The sequence below is a fragment of the Cavia porcellus genome, unplaced genomic scaffold (assembly GCF_034190915.1).
Source record: "Cavia porcellus strain 051 isolate PalLab524CR breed Dunkin Hartley unplaced genomic scaffold, mCavPor4.1 scaffold_6, whole genome shotgun sequence".
Taxonomy (NCBI): domain Eukaryota; kingdom Metazoa; phylum Chordata; class Mammalia; order Rodentia; family Caviidae; genus Cavia; species Cavia porcellus.
The window spans coordinates 35,905,554-35,931,181 of NW_026947489.1; the positions used below are offsets into that span (position 1 = coordinate 35,905,554).

General features: G+C 37.4%; 1 protein-coding gene across 8 annotated transcripts in view; it reads right to left on the minus strand.

Annotated features, from left to right (window-relative positions):
• Positions 1-25,628, minus strand: part of Fmn1 (formin 1) — a 400,542-nt gene that overhangs the window by 126,348 nt on the left and 248,566 nt on the right. For all 8 annotated transcript variants that reach the window (XM_063250323.1, XM_063250322.1, XM_063250324.1 and 5 more), the window contains 3 exons: positions 18,193-18,280; positions 3,027-3,088; positions 1,166-1,254 (listed from right to left, as the gene is read on the minus strand). In XM_063250323.1, the coding sequence (XP_063106393.1) occupies positions 1,166-1,254; positions 3,027-3,088; positions 18,193-18,280 (239 nt within the window). The remainder of the gene's footprint in view (positions 1-1,165; positions 1,255-3,026; positions 3,089-18,192; positions 18,281-25,628) is intronic.

A 25,628-nucleotide genomic window follows, 5' to 3' on the forward strand; every position in this document is an offset into this window, starting at 1 on the left:
GGTCAGCTGGAGTGGGAGCTGGTGAGTGAGGAAGAGTGCATAAGACGGAGAAGGGCAGTGGATCCCACTGGAATGGGTTCACAGTGGTCTTGGGCTCTGTGAACGACCTCCGGAGGTACAGCATCCTAGCTCAAGTGCCCCACGAGACAAACTTGTGTAAGTTTCTCAAACCACCAAGAAGATTTTCCAGTTACTGAGCAAACCTAGACATCTCACCCCATCCACATTCCACTCACTTAGTGATGTGTTTCTGGGACTGAATGTCCCGGCATCCCAGAAGACCCAATCACAAGGCATGGAGGCTACAATCCAAGCTGTAGATATTTCGAGATCTGTAGGGCTTGACTTGTTACACTAAATCTGATCATTTCCTTTTTGCTTTCTACAATTGCCTTGTCACGAAGTTGAGAGGCCAGCTAAACAGGACATGAAACATTCAAGATAGCAACGGGTCGAACAGTAGCTGTCCTCTCTGGACTCATTATACATTTGAAAGGCTTACGGATCTGAGAAGCTGTTTGCAGCCCCACAGCTGCAGAGACCAAAGCCACATCAAGGATAAGAGTTGCTCAGTCCTATAACAGAGCTTCAGATTTTTTCAATGCATGTGCAACAGCATCCTAAATCAGAGAGCAAACAACTCCAGATAGTGGGTGGAGAGAAGAGCAAGGCTATGCAGACTGAAAAGGAACCAGTCACATCTTACTTGAACTGGGAAGTGGAGAAATCTGCAGCAATCTGGGCACACTGAGTGCACATGTATATAATACGACATTTAAGAAATTCAATTTGAATTCTGTGACTCTGATATCATCTTTTTCACGGCATCAGCAAAACCTAAACAGAGTAATGTCTTTTTCTTTCCTCAGTTACCCTTCTAGCTAAAATGTTTAGTCTAGGAGGAATTAACAAACTGCTAGAACAAGAAAGAAGAAAAGTGTGGGGTAGGGAACCGGGGAGGTGAAACACACTGTTAGCCAGCAAACAAATCTCAGTTGCTGCCTTCCCGGCAGCCAGGTCATTCTGCTATATGCAATAGGTCACAAGAATGATGGTCGTAGTGTACTTTAGCTCACTGCACAATTTAGTCTTGGATAGTCAAACTAGGGAAACAAAATTATGGTTCTCCTTTTGGCCTAATAGAAAAATATTCAGGTGTTCTTACTGTTCAGGTTTATCCAGCAGCTTCAATTCTTCTTCTTTAGATGTCTCATAATACTTTCTTATTTTAACCAATTCATTCTCTTGGGCTCTCTGTATTGAAATAAAAAACAAGATAAAACACCAAAAAGTGAATGGCAAGAATCTACCTAAGGCAGTGGGTTTCAAAGTGTGGTGCCTAGACCAGCACTGTCAGCATCATTTATCACTTGTTAGAAGTGCAAATTATTGGCCCCATCCAAATAAAAGACCCTGCAAGGGGTGGCCCAGCAAACGCTCTAGGTAATTCTAATACATGCTGCCCTTTGGGAATCACTGACTAAGGAAATGGCTAGCTAGATCCAGAAGCTGGGACATTTGATAGCTACTTTTGAGTCTCTTATGACCAGATCTGAGCCAGTTGTCTTTAATGTTTGCTTCCTTCACCTCCGACTAGCTCTCCTAATTTTATAGGCTGCCCACTCTATTACACAGAGTCACATTTTCCCTTTTTCTGAATCTCGTAAGTTCTTATCTGTAGCACTTATTTTGGCATTTGATCACATATTCTCTCAATTTAACCAACTATTTAATTTATGTACAGCTTCCTTTTACTGGGTGCCAACAAGTCCCAGTCATGTGCACACGCCTGAGTCCATGGAAATAACAGAAAGCATCTGGAAGATCCTTTGCTTTTGTCACAATCCTCTAATGTCAATTATTGTACCCTCATTTTATAGATAAGCCCAGTGAAGCTTACACTAATTTACTGGTAACAAGCTTCTGACTCAGAACTCCCTTTCTTCCTCTGTACCATTCTGCCCTCCAGGTACTCAACAGATACATGATTAATTCCAGATGATCTGCTATTTGTGTACCTTTGGGTTTATTAAAGTCTTATAGATGGAAACTTATGAGAAGTTCCTACCTGGCTGTACTAAATAGTTTCTGATATATAACACGAAGATGAATAATGAATTTGGAAATTACACAAGGCATACAATATCAGACTATGGAAATTAAAATGAAACATCTCTTAGCTGAGTAACCCAGCATACCATATAGCCCCAGGCAACTTTCTAGGAAATACCATTCCTCTAGGGAATCTAGTTCAATCTATGTTTCTGCATCCTCACAGTCGGTGAGCAGTTAAAAGTCACTGGAATTCTGACTCTCCAGATGCTCTGTAGAGTCTTATGCTTATTTCCATAACTCAAACCAAAATATCCTATACATGCACAGTGTTGTCTTCTTTCAAAATATATAGCTACTGCTGTATGTATTAAATTCTTATGTGGCACCAAAAAGACAAACAGAATCTCACGATAACCCATATTGTACTGATGAGCAAGTAGGTTTAACCAGTTTAGGGAATGGGCCCAAGGTCATTCAGCAAGCAAAGGCAGAGTGAGAGCTCAGGCCTCAGTCTCTCTGTCTCTAAATTCAAAACGCATTTATCTGTCCTATACTGCTTTCCACATTCAGTGCCACCAGCTCATTTGGACTAAGAATAATCATCCAAGCTGGTATTAACATTTTTATTCCTCAGAGGAAGACACTGGTGTGTGCCACCATTCAACAGGCAGCTTACCTTCATTTACTCTGCCAGCAAACAAGAAAGCTGGGGTTCAGGGCACACATGGGTTCTCCACCTCGAATCACTCTACTTGGGAGATATGTAGTCAGACCTACCCACTGGATATCATGGGAGGGTTAAGAACCTATGCTCCTCTCCTGTCTAATCCCATTCAAGCTTGCATCTCGGTGCCTTCGTTATCCTCATGCTATGCCAAAATCTTTACTACCAAAGCACACAAAAGACTCAGTGATCTTTAGAGTAAAAGGAAAATATGGAAACTCCAGCTCCGTCTGTCTTGGACACTCACGTTTTCATATAAGGCCTCTAGGGTCTCCAGATCAACCACAGAGTCATCCACATTAAAAATGGCTGCCAAAAAGAAGAAGAAAAACACGGTAAGAGATTTGATTGGCTCCCTGCACCAACATTCACTCCATCTCTAGCCATGCAATGTTGTACTTTCTTACACAGGCTGCGCCTTTTGGTTTGTTCTGGCTCCCCATCTTTTCTCACCAGGGGGCGCAAAGGAAAGAAATTAAAACTGGTTTCTATGGCTGGCCTGAACCTGGGCTCTGCCTTGTTTAATTCCTCAGCCTCTGGTTTTTTCTATGGTTTAATTTAGGCTCCACAGGGGAAGTGTTTGTATTTTAAAACTAAATCAGTTTGTAGGTTTGGAGCACAATTTTAAATCTTTCTTCCCGGCTGGTAATTGAAGAGATTTAGCACCTAATGTACCAGAACTGACTCTTACCCATTACCAGGAAGGGAAAGAGAAAAAAGACAATGTCGGCAAATTAAATGAATTCAGGCATGTCATTTTAGGCACCTTTCCACAGCCACTGCAAACATCTTGTTTGGATTAAAAAGACAAGAAAGACCAATAATTGCATCAATGGCAAATTAAGATTACAGAAACCTCCCATGAGTCAGTCTTAAAGCAAGTTCTTATTTCCATGGTTTTATTATGATTCAGTTTCTTGTTCTCTACCTTAAGTGAATCATTTAGCTGTTAACTAATATGCTTATGATTTTATCTGAAATAAATACATTTAGGCTGAAATAAAGACATTGAAATTTTAAAGCCTTAATGGATTTGGCTATCAAAGTGTTTGAAATTGGCAGGTCCACATCTTTAAATAATTATTCAAAACTAATAAGGTTTGTTCCCTCAATTCTACCTCCCTTCCCTGACTTTACATTGTGAAATTAACCAGCATGCTAGTAAATTTTCTCTGTGGCAAGCTAATTAATTTTATTAAACCAACTGGTGAAACTTAGCATGCCTTAAAATGCTGTTCCCCAGCTATTATTCTTTTCATTACTGTTAGGCCATAGTTTTGGACAAGGTAGGTATCAAGGCAAAGGGCAAGTTGCTTTGGTATTGTTTTGCTTCTATTGTAGCTTAAAATCATATGAAAACTTTTACAAGTTTAACAAGTTAATTAACTGAGCCAAAATCATGTCACTTCATAGAACACTGAGAAATACTAAAATTAAAATTTATTTGCAGACCACTTTCTCTAACTCAGGAGTTAAACAGTGAGCTACTCCTAGACAGAGGGATAGTGAGAAGAGAGGTTTATATGTTAGTGACAAAGTAGGCACTTCAAACCTCCAAGACAAAAGAAAATCACAAATGCCACAAAATAAAAATGTAGTCTGACAAAAATTAAAGAATTTACTTCCTGAGGACTAGTTTTGTATATGGAGATAATATACATTCACTAATTTATCACATAGATCATACATTTTTAAGTATCTTATACTTTATAAAGACAAACAAAAGCACCCAGGAGTGATGTGTATTTACATTACTTAAATCTTAAAATTCTCCTACAAAAAAAAATTCTCCTAAAAAAGATTGCCAACATGAATGGAGAAAAGATAAAATTTTAAAAAATAAATTTTCAGAAATATTTGCTTTAAAATTAATCACACAGTCTGGATAAGTAAAATGAACCATAAGCTTAACTCACTCTTCACTACTGAGAAAGAGAATGAGCTGCTTCTTTCCTAGGGAGTAAACACTGGGTTCTAAAAGCTGATCAGCCTGGACCCCAGATACATGGTACAACGGGCTTATTCCAGTTTGCTGAGAGCAGAAAGAAAGTGCCTAGAAATACAAGGACAAGAAACAAGTCTGGGCTTGAGAGACATTCATTCATCTAGTTACCCAGCCAGCCTTTCAAGAAATATCTGCTGAGTGTATTGGGTCAAATGGTAGAGTATGATGTCAGAACTACGTAAGACATTCAAAGCATTTGATCTCACGAAAATGATATCTAGGAATAGGGGGCAGGAAGTCAATAATTCATGGGTTCAGATATCAATATACTTGAAAATATGTGAAATAGAGAAATGTACAGCATTAGGTAGGGTGATCAAGGAAGGCTTTGTGGAGAAGCTGAGATTTATGTTAAGATCTGAAGAACTTACTTTGTGAATATCTAGGAAAAGGACTTTACAGGGAGAGGTAACTACAAAACTTTAATTTCTTTTCTTTCTTTCTTTCTTTTTTTTTTTGAAGGAATATATACGAAGTGCAGAGTAAGACACAATGACTCTCATAAACAGCAAAATGCTCTCACTATGTGATGCTGACAAGTTAAAGTGGCTGGGCCTTCATATCTGTGAAATGGATCTAACACTACTTACTGAAAATACTAAGCTAGGAAATAAAAACATCCTGACAGAGAAAGATATAAACTCAAATTGCACCTTGGATCTATGCATATTATGACTACAAATATATATATACACATTATTAATGTGTTTTAATGTTTTCTAATGCTTTATCTCTTCTAACATCTGGAGAGAACTAGAGAAAAAAAACTACACTAGTAACTTATGATAAAAATGCAGATTTCCAGAATTCTTAGATTTTTCAGATGGTGGATAGTATAAAACCCTCTTGAGAGGCTGGGGATACAGCTCAGTGGCACAGCACCTTCCTGGCAAGCACGAGCTGTGAGTTCAATTCTTGACACCAAAAAAAGAAAAAGAAAGAAAGAAAACCTCTTGGTCCTAAGACTACTTGAGGCTCAACCTCAAGAAGCATCATTACTATGACAGGTATAAACAGAAATATCTCTACATTACAAAAACAAATGCATCAACTACGAGGTAATACAAGATAAACCTGGATCTGTTGATAAAAATAAAAATTGAAGTAATATTTTAATCTCCAGTTCTAGTCTTCCTTACCAATTCATCCATCATGATACCACCAATCTATTTTTTCAAGACTTGAGTCTCAAATTTTTACTATGTTATTTAAAATACCTATGATGTAGCCTCTCAATACAGGACAAAGTCCAACCTCTTGGCTTGGTTTTGAGTCCCATGACTCGCCTGGCCCACACTGCACTTCTAATGTCATCCGTGACCACTTTATTTTCTTCATACGCTTCAGGCTCTGGTCACAGCGTGCAGTGGTCCTCTCCTGAACACGCCCTGGCTTCCTCGCTTTGCACACCTTACCCTTCCAGGCCCTCAGGACAAAGGTTTTCTGCCCTGGAAGGACAGCCTTTGACCTTCACTCAGATCATTAAATCCTCCATCTTTTCCTCCACCTCTGTGTCTCATATTTTACAAAGAGTAAAGACAGTGTATTTTACAAATCTCTACCATGCTAAGTTGTGTAATAGTTTCTCTCGCCTATTAGATTGTGAGAGCCTTGAGTCAGGGAGAGAGTCCAGCTAGCTATGAGGAAAAGTTTCTTGACAAAGAGGACATGCAAAAGAGAATGTAAAAACTGTGAAGCGTAATGGGATTTTGACAAGTGAAAACACTGTCTTCTAGGGAGGGGACTATGTTTGAACTCAAGTTGTTTGCTACTTCCCAATTTGCTCCTGTCCAAAAATCAATGTTTAGTCAATAGTTACATAATTATCCTCCGATCATCCACTCAGGTGGGTATAATGTTTGCCTGAATATTCCATAACAAAAATCATCATGTTAAATCCACAAATTTTCTCGTGATTAAAGAATGCATAAGAAAAAATACGTGTCCCATCATTATTACCTTCAAAAACTTTTAAAAAGCTGTACGACTTTGGGAAAAATGTTAAGAGAGTTCAGTTGGTGTATTGCCTGCCTCCCTGCTCTGCCTGCCTTAGCTTGGCTTGGCCTGGCTTGGTCTGTCTTTTGCTGTCTTATCTTTTGCTTTCCTTTCCTTTGCTCTGCTTTGCTTTCCTTTCCTTTTCTTCTTTCATGTCTCTCTCTCTCTCTACCACCACCCCCAGCTCTCTTTCGTTCCCTCTGTTTTTTTGTGTGTGTGATTGGATCTCACTATGTAGTTCAGACTGGCCTTGAATTCACTGTGTAGCCCAGGTTACCCTGGAACTCACAGTGGTCCTCCTGCCTTAGTCTCCCAAATGCTGGGAGCATAGGTATGAACCACCACGCCCAGCTTGGTATACTGCTTCTGACAGAGAGTTGAAGAATGTACTTGTCAATCGTTATTAATTAACCGAAAGTCATTCTAAGCAATGAAAATTTGTAAATTTAGAATAGGAACCTATAAATATCAAATAAAAGACTATGAGACATTCCATATCAAAGAAGGAGATGCAAACAGGTTTTGGTAATGACAATGTATGTTGGCTTGAAGAGAATTAATTAAACATATTACAAGAATAGGTTTCAGGTTTGAGGAAAGACCATTGAAGAATTTTTATGTACTTAATGTACATTGAGGAGTCCCAGAGGAACTATGAATAGCAAATACATTGAACAAAGTTAATTATACAGTTCAGGTCAAATTAGACTGCAGTAGAAAATAGGCAGCAAAAATCTGAATCATGTAGACAGACAGAAAGAAGGTACCAGAGAAACACTACAGATCACTCCGGGGTGACACCACTGATAAGCTCTGAAGAATGAGGGAATGGCAGGCTTTAAGCCCATATTTGGGGGGAGGTTCTGTGCCCTTCTTTCCCCCAGCTGTAGGCAGAAGAGCAGTAGACAGACATGACTGCTGATGCTTCTCCCAGTACCTAAGGAACAGAGGAAGAGGAACCTTACAGCAAAAGGATCTCATTTAGGATCAATGCCACCTTCACCCTCTCTCCTCTTCCATGCACAGATTCAAGCATAAAATTTGAAAAAACAAACTATCCCAAGCTAGAAGTAACAATACCAAGAGATCGCCTGGTTGAGCCTAGAAGCTTCAGGAAAATACAGCATAAAGTACTTGTTATTTCAACCTTATAGAATGTCCAAGGGAGATGAGAAGATTAGTCATAGGTCAGAAAATAAAAAGGTGAAGGTCTTAGGACTCGTTAGGGAGCTGTCTTACATGTACATAATTTTATCTCCTATTCATCAGATAGACTTCGGGTTCCTGGAAGGCTATAATTCCTACCTAATAACTGGATCTTAAAATACTGGAACAATGTATTAATGTCAATTAATATACTGTTACTAACCTTCTTGAAAGAATTATCATTAAAATTATGCCATTACACAAACCCATTTCATTAGTTAACTGAATCTCTAGAATATGTCTTAAGTCATCTACAATCACAGTACATTGTAATATACTGTAAAGTACATAGCTCTCTCACGCAGTCTCACACACAAGCACCCACAGATACACACCTTTCATCTTTTAAATAGAACAAACAAAAACCAGGCAATACGATTTTCCAGTGAGTCTCAAAGTCCTGATACAATAATTCCTAGCAATGCCACTTTTCTTCCATTTGCATAGGCCTCATTATCCCTGCTTTCCTGCAGATGGTGTCAGAGAGGTGAAGTGTCAGCCCACAAAGCGGAGACCCCAGCAACTCAGAGCTCCTGAGGTATCAATCATTGCTGGGAGTTTTCAACTTTTATCTTCCCCCGCCTTATTGGTCCCCACTCACACTGTCAGTTCAGTTAGAATATTTCACCTACACCTCCCAATATGTCAAAAGGAAGTAGACACACGCTGTGAAAAGCTGGTAATTTTATTAGGTTCCTTTACCTTTAAAAATCTGTTACTTGGTCAAGTCTGGTTTCTGGGTTTCTTTCTTGCAGGGAAATTGAGGCAAACATTTTTATGTGGTCCTCTGGTGCCTGCTCTGTACTACAAGAATTGTATACATAAGGATCATTAGGGTGGTGTTTTGCCCATTAAGATATAATAACCGTCAGCAGGGACAAAAAGCAGATCAGTATCCCAAATCAAACTAACAGGCACACATAAAATGTAGGTGCTTGCTGCAGGCACAGGTCTCACACAACAGGTACATTTTCTCGCCAGCTCAGAGGTAGCTTTTCATGAGCCCAATAGGAAGAACATGCAGGCTTTCTCTCAGCCCTCCAGCCACTTTTTATCCTTGAGCACTTTTCTTTCTCCAAGTGTCCCAGGTCTGAATAAACAAAGCCTATGCCCTTTGAAGGACTTCTAATTAGAAAACAAACAAAGAAAACAAGCAGTCACTTAAGAGCCTTTCTTTCCGACTGAAGGAGCACCTCTGGACAAGGAACATGGGAGATCAGGGTGTGGGTCTTAGAATATTAAGACTAGTCAGGGAAATCTAGTCACTCACATGTGGAAGATGTCACACACAGGGGCAGATTGGCTCACCAGCCTTTGGATGAGGTCAGTTTAAGAATAACTCTAATGCAGTTCATATTACTCTTCATGGCATTTAAGTTAACATGACTGCCTTGCAAGGCAGGGGTAATAATCGTTTACAAATAGATTAAACCTATATCAGCCCAGAAAAACACAGACTGATAGGATTATTTGACTCTATTAATGGCAATTATTTTGTGAACGCATTAACTTCCGATTAGCCAATATCGCTTTGCCAAAATTACTGATACTTAGGGTAACTGATAAAGAAACAAAGATAGAAAGAGGAAAACAACATGGGAGAACTTGATCTTTTAAAGCTCCCATATAACCTACCGCACTAAACTCCAACAAACCTATTCCCCAGATCTCTGCCAAGGAAAAGGAAAGGGGACACGGGGAGCCATGGAAGGAGGCAGCCGTGGCATCTGAGAGCTACATCGAAAAGGGGTCAAGAGCATCTTTCTATGGTTTTGCTTCCCAACAACGAAGGTACTACGGGGGGGGGGGGTGCGGGGAGGGAGTCTATGACAAAACTTCACAAAGAGAAGGAAGAGAAGGACAAGGAACACGGGGGAGAAGTATTCAGAAGACTGCAAGGAGATCACACAGGACCTGTTTCAGCTGAGAAATTCAATAGCCACAGCTCACAGCAGTGGTCATAACTTCCCTAGAATCTGTCCTCAGTATATCTTGATTTTCCTCCTCTGGCCACTGTGTTCCATCTCCAGCTGGTACCTGGCACGTCTGAGTAGACAAAGATATGCACAAGTTTCTTCTCAGGATAAGGACCCAAACGAAATGCCTGAAGGCACTAACTAAGAAAGTGGAATTTCTGTCCACTGTATCAGAGGGTCCAGGCAGTGGGCAGAATTTGCTGGGATTAATAATGAGCAACTAGTAATTCTTCTGTGCTAAGCATTGCTCTGAGTGTGTTACATCTGATTCTAGGAGAGGGGCTGCTGCTGTCCACTGCTTCACAGCTAACTAACTGGGGGCATGAAGCTGCAAGCTTGATTCCCCAAGCTCAGTTTTACAATCACAAACTGTCCTGTCAGGCAACGGAATTTACTGAACCAAGAGTGTGCACTTTTCAGTCTGTATAGCTGTCACAGTAGATAATCATTCCACCTAAAATTCTTACCACTTAAAAAAAATAAATCAACGAATTAACCAAAGGGCCAAATAAACATAGAAATCTAGGAAGAAACATTGGTTTTAAAATGGGATCACAAGCTTTTTACAGTAAGCAACAATCTCAGAATGGGAACCATATATGGCTGGTGCTATGAAAAATCTAGTCACAAATTATACACACTGATAGTTTCACTTTTATTGTTATTAGTACTAGTTCCAAAATGCTATTTTAATTTATGTAATAAAGTAAACAAATTTCAATCTTTTGTTAATTATGTGCAGTTATCCAAAGTAATTACTATTGAATCTGCGAAACCTGTTTCTTAAAAATGCTTTATCTTAAATAAAAAAAACAAATGAATCAAGCAAAAAACCATGCAGAAAGTCTAATTCTCTTTAAAAGATTGTAATAATTTAAATTAGATACAGCATGTCAAAACTCACTAAAAAGACAAGAATGGCACACACACACACACGAAACACAAATGAAAGTTGCTTCCAAGACACATAAAGAGTAAGAAATATCAAGGAAATATAGTTTTCATTCTTATTTACATTGCAAATGTTTACCAATGTGTCTTGCTTGCTAGTATAGCTCTTAATTTAGGCTTCAATGGAATGAGAGGTACTTGTAAAAGATAGTAAATAGGAGCCAGATGAAATGACAATTACAAAAGGGACACTTAACTACCCTGTTCTGAAACTTCACAATCACTCAATCTTATAAAGCAAAAATTCCTAATTCTTATCTACGCACAGACATGTACTATGCCTAAAGGTGCCTAAAGTGCCATTTGATAGATACAATTAAAATTGTCCATGGTTCAAACCTCAAAGAAGGGCCCAGAACTCAGAATTCACAAAACTTGCCCTCATCCTCCGGAGGGCAATGGAATGAGAGGCAGTTTAGGTTAAGCTGCTTCTGTTCTTCCATTAGTTCTGGTTCTTTTAAGCCAAAATTACATTCCAGGCAGATTGGATGGTCTCGGTCAGTGGCCTGAAGGTAAAGTACAAAGAAATGCCACCCTCTGCTTTCTGGATTCAGCTCTGCTCCTGAAGGAATGCACAGTGGCTTAGAGAGAGGTAGGCGGGCCGGCTGCTCAGGTGTTTTAGACTCGGTGAGAGGAAGGAGCACTGGGAAAGGAAGCAGGAGAGCTCCTAATTATAAATTTTGTTCACAGTGTTTTAAACACTAAGCTCTACCAATACTTAATAAGCTGACTGACTCCACACCCTTTGTGGAGCTGGCATATCAGCAGATGACGGTCGCATGTCCCTTTTGGTGGTTTAGCCCCTTCATGTATGCCAGCCACCCTCACGTCCTCTGCTCTCAACACATTATGATTTGGAGGGGTTTTATTGAATAAAAGGTTTTTTTTTTTAATTCTAAAATCTGGTTGAAAATAAATTTCACAAAGTAAATAAGTGAGCTTCAAGAGTCCCTTAGAGAAAGCCCAGAACGAAGATCAGCAAAAATAAGAAAATGTAGACACTTTGATTGCTATCATGAACTCTGTCTCAGTGACAGAGAAAGAAAATAACAGGGACACCCAAAGAAAGTTTGCCAAGAAGTTGAGCCACAGAGAAAGAATTTATCAAGAACACTACCTGAAATGTAGGTTCAGATTCACTTCTGTGTGCAATCAGTCGTGTCCTAACTGTATTTAAACTAGTGGGAACCTTAAATCATCTAAATTAGCAACACATTTAAAATATTATTAATCTCATTTTAATTCAGATTTTCCATTTTATAATGTGCATGCTAGGTATACTCATGGAGTATACACCTTCTACACCTGAAGATGTAGGAAATACACCTTCAGAAAAGCATGCCTCCTACCTCCGTCGAGACCAATGCCTTTTGAGCAGAGACTCTTCTAGTCTACAGTGAGATTTTCCTCTGGAAAGTCCTAAAGAATTTATGGATAATTTTAGATACCTGACCAAATTCATTACATTTTAGACATAAACTCTGACATAGATTTCTAGAAGTTGTTAAGACAAAAGAAGCCAAGGTCCAGCGGGCATTTTCGGAGTTAGGCTTCACACTGAACTGGTACCCTTCTCTCAGGCTGAATATCAAGCATGAAGATAAGCCAGGATGATGCAGCTGGACTCTCAAACACAAGCTCTGGACTAGTAGAACTAGGATGAAAAATGTATTATGTTGATGCTAGATTAAATATTATAAATATCAATTCTGAGCATACGGGAAATTCCAAATGAATGCCAGGAGGTTTCTGGCACCTCGTCTGTTGCAATGCATATGGAGGTTTATATCTAAAATAGTCAACAGTAATTTTCCATCTCCCCTGGGACATGAATAAGAGGAAATCATGAACATGGAATGAAAACACCAATTTGTAATCATGTAGGCAGCCACTGTATCCACAGATGCCAAATGTTTTTACATGTAAGTCATCCCATCCAGCCGATGGAAAACCACCAGTAAGCAATCACTTATTCTAAGGCTGTCTTGAGCCAAATACAAGCTCTGTGGGCACTGTGGTCAGGCTCCCAAAACCATGCTTCCTACACAAGCAAGCCCTTTCCTTTTGTGACTCAGTACATGGATTTGGCTTTTTCCTAAAAGACGCCACATTCCAACATGGGTAGGCAAAAACAGATAAGCTTTCTGTTTGAGGTATGTTACATCTCTAACCATTCACTTACCAGCAGACTAGAGTTTTCAGGTGTTCACTGAATGAGTTATATGTCTCTGGTCACCTCACACTCAAATCTTCCAAAACAGAATTCACTTTTCTGCTTCAAGTTGCTTTTTTTTCCCTCGGTATTTCTAGTTTCTATTTATTGTGACCAAACACACATTCTTGCTAACATCAAAATCCAAGGTAGGACCCAGGGAGAGAGAATAGAAGATGGCCTCTGAAGTGAGATTTAACATGAACCACACAGTTTAAACAAATAAAAGGAGCTAGGCATGCAGAGTGAGATAAAATAGGATTTCAGATTGAGGAAATGTGCTGTGCTATTCATTCAAAGACACAGAGCAAGGAAGAAATCTGGCCTTTCAAAGGAATCATTGAAGACTACTGTGGCTGCTGGAGAGAACTGAGAGGGGAATGCACAGCGCAAAGTGAACTTGTGGGCGCTGACTCTGGCCAGTGCATAGAGGACCGTAGAGGTCAGTCTTCACAGATACACTCAGAGATTCTGCTGCTTTCAAAACTGATCACAGCACTATTCCTCCTGAGTTTCTTCTTTCTGTTACTGATGCATTAATGTGAAGTTTACTTGAGAATCTGTATAATCCAATCCAGCAACAGCTCCTTTTCACATGTCTCGCTTGTACTTTTTCCTCAACTGAAGAGCCTCCTTCTCTGTGTGTGATTCTCAATCCAGCCTCTAAGACTCATTTTAAGTTCTACAGAGAGTCAACATGTTGCTCTGTTGGGTCACAGTCATCTCTGTTGTAATACTGGGATGCTCATATATCTCTCCCACCATCCTGAGACCACTTGAAAATATTAAAGGTTTGATCTTAAGTGCTAACACTCAATACCTGAAGGCAGGCAGGCAGGGAGTTGGTTAGTTTTGCCCAAAGGAATAGAACACATGTAGTTCTGATTCTAAGAAGTGTAAGGTTTATTTATTTTAAAATCAAATTAAATTCAATGGATACTTGAAAACTTTAAATATTATACATTAGGCCCATTATTATACATTAGGCGAGAGTTGTAAGCAATACTTAATTATCACAGAACTTCCTCGGAAAGGTATGCAACATGATATAAAGGTATTCTTTGTTATGTGGCTCTGTGATTTGTGACCTTGAGGTATAAAGTGCCAAAAATTTTGCCTCCTGAGTGTACACCGTAGCCAGCCCTAACAAACCACAGAGAAACACTGACCTCGCAAACAAGCTTAGTCATTTCTTAAACATTATTCTTTAAGAATTGGGCCTCTAAAAATCTATCTGTAAGAGGCAACTGTGTATTCAAATAGTTAAGATTGCTCTCCAGTTGACAATGCTATATTTTCAGCAAGACAAAATTCAAAGAGCACTGTCATTCAGAAAACTGAACTGCTTGAAGTTCCCCATCACGCCTGTAAGTAGTCTTATTCCATTCCTACAATGTAAGTAACGTATTTCAAGAATCAGGTATCCTGTTTTTAAGCCCACTTATACCTGTTTCTTTGTATTCATGCTTTTATCTATCTCTTCTTATGTAATCTTTGTTAAATCATTCAAAACACACTTATTGTATGTTTGCTATATATGTTCTATGATAAAGTCATACGTATTAATTCTGCTGGGGAAAAGTATACATAAATATATAATACAAAAAAGATATAAATAGAGATAATAAAAAGTAGAAAGATGATTAATATATACGATAAATATTTTAGTCTTAACAAAGAAATACATCAGTGCATTCTAAATGAAAACATTATACACATCAGCTTCTTGCACTACGGAAGTGCAAGTTAATTCCTCAGATCTTGTCAAACATGAATATATGATCAGAAAGCTGACGGACAGCCACTGAGCTACGGTCACCTCACTGGTGCTGAGTCTGTGAGATCTGCCTGGCTGTCAGCTGGCTTCTCTCAGTCTCATCTCACTGCAGCCCCCCTCATGTTAAAATAAATGTGTTGGGACAATAAGAGCACTTCCAACAGGACAGCAACACAGGCCAAGTGCTTTCCATTCATGACCAGATCCGGACTCAGAATGAAACATAATTGACATAGCTCAATGCTAACCTCTGGGCTATAGTGCCATATTTGTCTGGAGCATATCACTAAAGAAAGAAATGGAATGGATGGTACTTTTTATGACTTAGGAGTCAACTTGGTGGTGGGTGACAACAGTGCTGGAGGCAGAAGAACTATAGTCATGACCATGAGACTTAGAAACTGTGACGCTGCAGTTGGCACTGCCAATGCTGCAAAGAATTCACATTTGCTTCCTGAAAACATGATCTTTCCTAGAATAGAATACTGCGAAGATCCGCTTGGGGGAAGTGATTTCTTATTCAACTCAGAGTGATTATTCAATCCAAAGAGCCTGAAATGCCAAGGGAAGAAAGTCTGTGGTCTGGAATTGGTAACTACAATATCACATGGCTAGGATAACCCGTCTTCATGTGGCACTATGTCACAGCGCAGTAGGATATGTCTACTGGATGCATCTAAGACGAAAATCTTGAATAAAATCTAAGGTGATATGGACCTGGGGAAACTGGTATGTGTGGTGTTACACATCACGGCAATAAAACCAAGCATCCTGGTATTCCACCAGGCTCAGGAGGTGCATTGTCATTTAGGACGAGGCGCTTTCACCGTACATGAAGAATCCCTTTCTCATTTCAGTGAATGCCTCGAAAAAAATAGTTTCCGACCAAAAAACTATCAACTCTCCCAGAGAGATCTGTTCTTTTTTCCACTTTTTTCTTTGTCCTAGTATCATAATTCTCTTGACTTGGATTCTTCTTGTCAAGGAACTTCCAGAACATCAATCTTGAGATTCTTTTAAAGTCATCAGAGAAACTATTCTAACTACCTTTTGCAACTACCCTAACTCAAACTAGTATGACATTTTCCAAGGCTTAATATTCACATTTACATACTCAGTTCTACTATTAAGATTAATAGTAAAAAGAGATGACTTATCTCAATACCCCCATGCGTGTTATTTATTCTAGGCTACTTTTAGTTTCTGTGGAATTTAAAAATTTAAGCCTATGACAACACTACTTTGGAAAGGAAAACAGTTTGCAAAAGCATCAGACTCTTTCTCTGGTCAAGATCTGCGGTTATGCTAAGAAGCAGAGCAGAACTGAGGAACATGAATGCAACTGAAGGTCTGCTGGTTTCCGTGTGTTTCCACTGTTGCATGATACTAGGTTCTGCTGAAAACATCTCAGAAAATGTATGTAACATGCTAATATATTTACACTTAATTGATTACTGAGAAAAAGGAATACTGTCTTTGTTTTTTTTGTTTTTTTTTTTTTTTTTGGCTTTTTCCTTTTTATCGGTACCAGCAATCAAACTCACAACCTCCTGCTTGCAAGACAGGCGCTTATGCCGCTGAGTTAAATCCCCAGCCCCCCAGAATGCAAGACAAATTTTATAAACGTATGACGGCTTTTGTTTCACTTTTCAAGAAACTAAGAAACTACAATACAATTTTTTTCTTTAAATGCCTTTCATTTAAAATTGAGGCAAAGATAACCAAGTAGAAATAATGCTATTCAAAAAAGAAAAAATTAAGAAACAATGATATACTTGCAGACCGGAAGCCGAGAGAACAAAGGACACATCACCAAGCCAGTGAACCTAGTCTGAGCAGCACCACATGTGGGCTGCCACCAGACTGGACAGACCCCTGCCCCTTCTGGCGTGCGGGCTGGCAAATAGGAAGTACTATCCCCCCACCCCCATAGGCGACTGGCTTATCCGGAGAAACACAGGCTGTGATGATAGCTACCTGGGAGAAATGCTTTGCTGCTCCACTACCATTGCAGGCCTAGGGCCAGTGGTCTGATCATAGGTTCAGATGATAGCGGTACCCAGTGTGACATCTAGGGGGATCTCCTGAGGGTTGCAGCCATTGTTGATTCCCTATGGTCTTGTTTTGAAGTCCTATATCACTTCCATTGTTTTATTGGGTTGGATTTTATACTCTTTTGTCTTGTTTGATTATGTTAAATCCAGTGGCAGGAGCATATTTATTTTGAAGATAACAAGATATATTATGGTATCAATTTTGGATTTGCTATAGGCTTGTTTTAAAGTCCTTTATTGCACTCTTTGTTTTGTTTTCATTGCTTCTATTCTATTCTGTTTGATTTTCAATATGTCCAAAGTTAGCTGCAGCTATTATGAAGACATCAAAAGGCATTATGGTAACTATTGTTGGTTTTGCAATGTTTTTAGACCTGTCCCTCTTATATTTTTTTTTTGATTGGTTTTATTCTGTTTTATCCTCTTTAAACATTAGATGCAAATATACCAAAATATTAACATGGTTCATTGTAACTAATGGAAACAGATACTATAATAATTTCTTATTCACTCTTTTCTGTAATTTTTTTAATTTCTAAAAGTAAAAAGGTAAGTAATTACAGATAGACTTGAAGCTGGAACTACGATTACCTGATAAGAAATGTTTCTCACACGTTCCTGATCTGTCTTAAGAGCAGGTAGATTTGTGTATCTATTTGTGTGCTACCACCTTATGCCTATAACATGAAAGCATGTTTGTATAAATATTTTGACCACTGGAACATGGGGGAAAAAAGGAAAATGATATAATAAAAATGGTTGCTAAGTTATTTCTCTATAGTTGTATTGCTGGTAATGAAGAAGACAATGAATTAGTACATCATTATTTCACATTTTTCTAATAAAATAATGAATTTAGGCAAAGATTATTAATGTTACAGTGAGTATATGGACAACTAGGGAAAGCAGAACTGTGTATGTGATGACACCGAGAAATTATTAATCTTTTTTAAAGACATGACAATGGTACAGTTATGTTTGAAAAAAGTACCTTTTGCTGGTAATATTAATATTTTAACAGATGAGTTGCAAACATGTCTGAGAGCTGCTTCATAATCATCTAGTCATAGGAGGAGAGGGTGCATCAAAGGGAACAAAAGTGAGGGGATGGGCTTGTAGCTGTGGATTAGGTGTATGGCATTCATCACAATGCTGTAATTTTCTGTATGTTTGAAATTTTCACAGCAAAATGTTTAAAAAATTTAGAAGTTACGAAAAAATGATGAAAAAGACTTACCCTGCTGAATATCCTTCATTTCTAAATGTAAACTAGATATCAAAATTCCCACAGCTTGAGATCGTTTTCCATCTAATAGCTTGATGATCTGGAATTTAGAAAAATACAAGCTCAAACTACCAAACAATTTTTCTAAAACATCGCAAAAGCATAAGAACTGTAGACACACTCTTAGATGATGCGACAGGTACTCTGGAGAGGAGCTTGTCCACCGTTACAGACATTTTATTAAACACAGCAAAGGAAAAACACACAGAATTCTACTAGCCTAAAGCATATATATACTAACAATACGCAGAATATTTTCCTGTGGTTTTTTGATTCCAATACAGTGTAACTAAGTTGTAAAAGCAACATAATATGCAATGTTACATGCAAGAATTTCACGTATCATTGGGATATTTTTGTATTTCCTTAGTCACTTCATTATCTCCAATCTTTATAAGCAATGCCACCTACTGAATGGTTTTTAAGAGAAAGAACTTTCTGACCTTCAGAAAGTCATTTATCAGTGAGATGGTACTGGTAAAGCCACAACTTTTAGGACTTCATCCTGAAATAGTGCTTACTGTACTTAATACATTTATTTTAGAAATGAACTGATATAATATATGCAAGCATCTAATAGTTCTTAATCTATAATTATTCTTAAACTTCACTGTCTCAAAGTTTCGATGCTTCCTACTTATGCTATTATTATTATAAATGATTATATTTTACAAACAAAACCCTCATTTTAAATAACCTAAAATTGTTCTTTTATATTGATATATATTAAAACTTTTACAATCTTTTTCCAAACTTCAAATACCTTCTTTTTCCTTTTATTTTTTACATTTTTTGTACAGAGAATCAAACTCACAACCAGACAAGCGTTATGCTGCTGAGTGGGATATCATTTCCAGCCTGAAGTTTTTAAATACGTGTGACTTATTTCAATCTTTATGAATATTCACTGGAGAAATTCATACAGTTTTGTGTCTCTGTATACCTCATAAACCAAATCAGCTCCTAATAATAAGTCATACAGTCATGAATAAGGGAAAAAATAATTTTTTCTCTTACATGGGAGGGCTACAGAAATCAGCAGGGCATACACATGAAATAGCACTGCAGCATCTCCGAAATGTTTTTAGCACTTTCCCGAGTGAAACACAAATTAAACTAAACAGTTACACCTTCCCTTACAGCGTGGTACTCACAAACTTACTGAGTATAGTGAAGTCGGGACTAAAGAATAATAGAAACTTTGATCATGTTTTTACTACTCTACCTAAGCTGTTTGCAGCTTGGAATAATAAAAGCAACAAAACTTTGTTCCAATCAAGGTTATTTAACCATCTAATGTCTAAGCATCTATCAGGTTATCTTCTAGCCACTTACTGTAAGCTCTTTATCTTTCTTTTCTCTATTCAAAATGGCTACTTTTATATAACTATGAATTTAACATGAATTTAATTAAGATATAAAGAAAATCTGATTTTTCAGTCTAATAAGCTTAATAATTTCAATATTAGAGAAACACTTCTAGGGGTGCACAATTTCAGGAATTTGTAAAAATAAGGAAAGTAATCAATATTTTTGTTATTTTTTCATATGAAAGAAAAGCAAATAAAAAAGCAGTTGGGATAATCAAGTATCTTCTTTAAAAATGAATTTTTTTCCCTACAGAACCCAAACTTTATACCAAGTGGTTCTTAAAATTCCAATACAAAATTTAAAAATCAAGCAAGTTTTTTTAAAATAAATACTTGGCCATACATTCATTCCCTAGAAAACATTTATTCTGCATCTGTTTTGGGTCCAGACTGCTTTAGACTCCAGGACACAAAGGGGATGGAAACAGAATAGTATGTCTCTGTCCTCAAGAAATATGCAGCTTAAACTTTTTTTTTTTTTTTTTTTTTTTTTTTTTTGGTCTTTTTCGTTTTTATCGGTACCAGGGCAGCTTAGAATTTTTAAAAATCACTGAGATATATTACTGTAGTCAGTGAAAAGGCAAATCAAATAAGCACCATAACTAGTTGGAGAGTGAATCTAAAAGTGCTTTGGGAATTGTCTGGATTGACCCTTAATCAAGACATTCTTATCCAGTACAGTGTCTGATAAACCCACAGTCATGGCACAAAACAACAATATCTAGGAAATAGGTGCAGGAATTAGATCACAACCGGGCCACAAAACCCTGCTCCAATGAATATGCGTAAGTCTATCCAGGCAGTAAACCTCTAACATCACATCCTGCCTCCAAGCAAGGCAATGTCAAATGCTAGTTTTTCTGTTAGCTAATTAAAAGAAGGCAAGAGAGAGACCACAAGAATCCTACATAGTGAGAGTGCTGAAAAAATCTGTCACGGAGGAAACTCAAGCAAATACTTCCCTTTCGTTTTCAACCAAGATTAACTGTGAAAAGAATTTTAGTCTTTCAAATTTTATCCACTGACTTTGTATGGCAGGTGTCACTTATAACTGAACGAATGTCACAATTCTGTTTGTTTGTTTTTGTCCTAAATTTGACCCTGACTCCTATAAAGCAAAGTTACAGCACTTGTATTTTTTTCCCATATGTATCAAATTCTACAACGGTAAGACCGTTGCAAATATCCTCCTAATTTTCTATTTACCTGCTCTTTTTATCAGATTTATTTAAAACAAAGTAAAATGGCAAGAACACAATGAATATGCTCTCAAGGTTGAAAACCCTCCTTATTTTAATTTTTCTCATAGACTTGAAGGCTTTTTTTCTTTTGTCTTTTTCCTTTTCATTGGTACCAGGGATCGAACCCACGACTGCCTGCTTGCAAGGCAGGCGCTTATGACGCTGAGCTAAATCCCCAGCCCTTGAAGGCTTAATTCTGTTTTTAAAAAGTATAATTGTGATCTGATAACATGCATGGGATAATTTTAATTCTTTTGTATTTATTTAAGCACAATTTATGGGCTAATATGTGGTCTATTTTGGAAAATGCTTCCTCTGCCACTGAGAAGAATGTATATTGTCTTGTTGAGCGGAACAATGTACCTTTTATAGTCCATTTTTTCAAAGGTGTGGTTTAACTCTGATAGTTGTTGATTTTTTTGTTACCCGATCTTTTTGTGACTGCTGACATGGAGGTCCCACACTATAATCGTGCTGACTTTTCAGGTCCAGCAGTATTTGTTGTAGGAAGGTGTGTATGCCTGGGTTCGGTGCATGTGCATTTGTAATTGTTACTGCCTGTGGAGTTGTTCCCTTAGCCAATTATGTAGTGACTGTCCTTGCCTCTTCTCATTAGTTTTGGGTTGAAGTCTACTTTGTTTGTAAACAGGAAAGCTATTCCTACTTGTCTTTGGGCTCTTGCTGCATGATATGTTTTTCATCCTGAATTTTTTTACTCTATGAATTTCTATGAATTTGTGATGTTGGGTTTTGTTTTTCGACCCAATCTGTCTTTTGATGGAGGAGCAAGAATCACTCACATTGAGAGGTATAATTAAAAGATACTGACTTGTTCCCATCATTGTATTAATTCCTGTTGTTGATTCCTTTTTGTTTAACTGATGTATTCATTCCACTAGACTTTCTGACATTGCTTGGCTACATTATTTCTCTCTAGGATATTTTTTTGAGAATTTTTTGGAGAGCCAGTTTTGTTGCCATGAATTTCCTTTGGATATTTTTGTCATGGAAAGACCTTATTTCTCCATCAATTTTGAAAGACAGTTTTGTAGGATGTATTAGTCTGGGTTGGAAGTTGTTTTCTTCTAGGGCCTGAAATACTTCACTCCAAGTTCTTCTGATCTTTCAGGTTTCTGCTGAGACCTCTGCTGTAATTTTAATGGAATTATCTTTGTAACTAATTTGTTGCTCTTCTATAACAGCTTTTAAGATTCTGTCCCTGCAGTGGACTTCTGTGTCCATAAGAAGTTCTTTTCTACTTGAGGTCATTTGAGTGTCTACATGCTTTGCTTACTTGTATGTTAATTTTTTCCTCATATGTTGATAGTTTCTGCTATTATTTCTATAAGCAAGATTTTTATGACATTTATGCCATAAAATTTTCACTAACGTCAATTAATCTTTTTTTTAAATTTTTATTTTGAAAGTATACAACAGAACAAGTCAGAATAAAGCCAACTAAGATCGTACACTGAAATTGGTACAGAACTTCACAGCAGGTTATCGGGATAACAGTAATAGGTATCACAGTATATTTTGTTATCTTTATAATAGTTGTTCTTTCAATCCCGTATATCAAAATGAGAGGAAATATGTAACACTATAGAACTTATCAAAACAGAATATTGAATAGAGCAGTACCATTAATCAGAAAAGAGCAAAACAGTAATAAAAATATTTGCCTTCAAAGAAATGGTAGAAAGAAGTCCTCCTTATTTGCTTTGGTCAACCTCCCAGGAGATGCTCAAATTTCTGGTTCCCATTTGCTAATGGGCAGTGGGTGGGGGGAAGGAGGATAGGGGAAGTGGGATATTTGACTTTGGCCATGTAGCAGTAGGTTCACTATTGCTAAGCAGGGAAGCAGAATGGTCATTTGTTTTCACAGCATCCTCAGTTCCAACATGGTGTGGATCTCAGGAGACACTGCTAGTTCTCCCCCTGAAAGGGCTGCAGTTAATCTTAAATTAGTCTTTTTTGTACCATCTAGTAATGGCTGGATTCATTTGCCATAATGTGTTGTTTTTTAGGATATTTCTGAATAAACAGTCATGTACATCAGTTCCAGGTTCTAATTCTGCACTATCTCCTCACAGTGGTCACTTCTGATGCCCATATTTTTACTGTAACTTTTTATCTGCTGGATTGCTTTATGGCACCTTTACATGACCTTTACTTCTTTGCTCAACTGTTCATTTATGTTTTTCTTTTATCATTTGTTTAGTTCAACTAGCTTTTTATTAGTGTCTTCTTCAAGTTCATTGATCGCTGCACAATGAAATTAGAAATTGATGGCCAAAAGAAATCACAGAAAGTATGTAAACATATGGAGATTAATCAATATACTCTTGGGCCAGGGAGCACAGTGGCATCATGCCTGCCTGGCAAGCACGAGGTCCTGAGTTCAATTCTTGCTACTATAAAATAAAATATACTCTTGAACAATCGGTAAATTACAGAAAAAAATCTAGGGAGAAATTAGTCCCTATACTCAAACAATAATTCCAGCACTACATACCAGAACCTGTGGGACACAGTGAAAGTGATCCTACAAAGAAAGTTAATAGCTATGAAAATCCACATCAGAAAAACAGGAAGCCCCCAAAACAACCTAATTATGTATCTCAAGGTCCTAAAAACACAAGATAATTCAAATCCAAGCCAGGAAATAGAAGGACATTATAAAGATCAAAGCAGAAATTGGGAATAAAAAATTAAAAAGACTTAATAAATCAAAGAGTTACTTTTTCAAAACAACAACAACAAAACCTCTTAGGTATTTAGTAAGAAGGAAAAACAGACCTATATTAATACAATTAAAAATAGATGAAATAATGACAGAAATCACCAAAATCTATAAGATTATTAGTAACTACTTTGAAAATCTGTACTCCAATAAATGGGAGAAACCAGACAAAATAAATGGATTCCTAGATACATATAAGTTATTAAAAGTGAATCAAGAAGTTATAAAAACCCTGACCAATTCAATAACATGCAATGAAATTGAGGCTGGGGGGGACCTATAAACTAAGAAAATCCCTGGAATTGATGGATTCACCATTGAGTTCTATAAGGACTTCGGGGGTGTAATGCCAAAATGCCTCAAACTTTTTCATAAAACTAGATGGGAAGAAGTACTGCCAAACTGTTCCTGAAAGCTCGCATCATCTTGGTTTCAAAGTCAGAAAAGGACTCAATTGAAAACAACAACAACAACAACTACAGCCCAATCTTTTTAATGAATATAGATGCAAAATTTTCTTAACAAGATACTGAGAAACAGAAAGCAAAAAATCAATAAAATGATCACACATCATGAATAAAGTAGGCTTCAGCTCAGGAATAGAAGAATGGTTCAGCATATACAAATAAATAAACATAATACATCACAAAAACAAAAACAATGATTTAACCACACATGAACATCTCAATAGATGCAGAAGAATTCTTTATCAAAGGAAAGACAAACTGTAGATCATGCAGTAGTTCTGTTTTAAAATTTTAAAGGAAATTCCACATTTTTTTTCCATAACAGCTATACTATTTTACATTCTTCTTGGTTGTGTATAAGGGCTCCACTTGCTCCTGATCCTCACCAACACTTGCTTTTCTGTTTTTTTTTTTTTTCTTTAACAAAGACCATCCTAACAAGTGAAGTTTTATCTCATGCAGTTTTAAATTGCATTTCCTTCATGATTAGTGATATTGGGCATCTTTAATATAGATGGTCTGTAGTATGACTTGTGGTAGAAATTCCTACAAGTCTTTAGACCTTTTTAATTGTTTTTAATAGAACTATAAAAGTTCCTTATATAGTCCAAGTATTGATTCTTTATCTGATATATGATTTGCAAGTATTTTCTCCTATTGTATAGGTTGTGTTTCTGCTTTGTTGATTATTTCCTTTGCTGACCAGCCTTTTAATTCAATTTTAGTCCCACTTACTCATTTTTGTTTATGTTGTATGTGCTTTTAGTGTTGTATCTAGGGAGTCATTGTCAAAATCAATTTTATGAAACTTTCTCCTTATATTTTATTCCAGGATTTTTATAGTGTAAGTATTTTGAGCTGACTTGTAAGAAAAATGCCTGATTTCATTCTTTTGCATGGGATAACCAGTCTCCCCAATCCCATCTGCTGAAGAGATGGTGTAATCCTTTCCTATACTGTCTTGGCAACTTTGTGAGAAATCCTGATTAGATATCCATGTGTTTATTCTGTTCTCCACTCTATTCCACTGGTCTATAATGGCTGTCTTTAAACTAGTATTATACTGATAGTGCTTTGTAAGTCAGAAAATTTTTCAAGTCAGAAAATACAAGACCTTCAGTTTTGTTCATCTTTATAAAGGTTGTTTTGGCTGTTCAGACTATAAAACACAACTAAAGACTAGCCACTGTGGTGCACACCTATAATTCCAGCACTCGGGAGGCTCAGGCAGGAAGATCGCTGGATTACAAAGTGAGTTCAAGGACAGCCTGGACCAAGAATGAAAAAACCAAACACATATATACACACACAACTAATTTTTGTGTGTTGATCTTGAAGCTTGCAACTCTGAATTTATTTATTAGTTCTAAAAGCTATTTTCTGTAGAACCCTTAGTGGATTCCATATTTACTATCATATTATCTGTGACCACAGATGATTTTCTTTCTTTTCCAATTTGGATAGATTTTATTGTTTTTAACTAACTGCTCGAGTTAGAATTGGCAGTACTAAGTTGAATAGAGGTGATGATGTCAGGTTCTCTTGTTCCTGATCTCGGTGAAAAAGC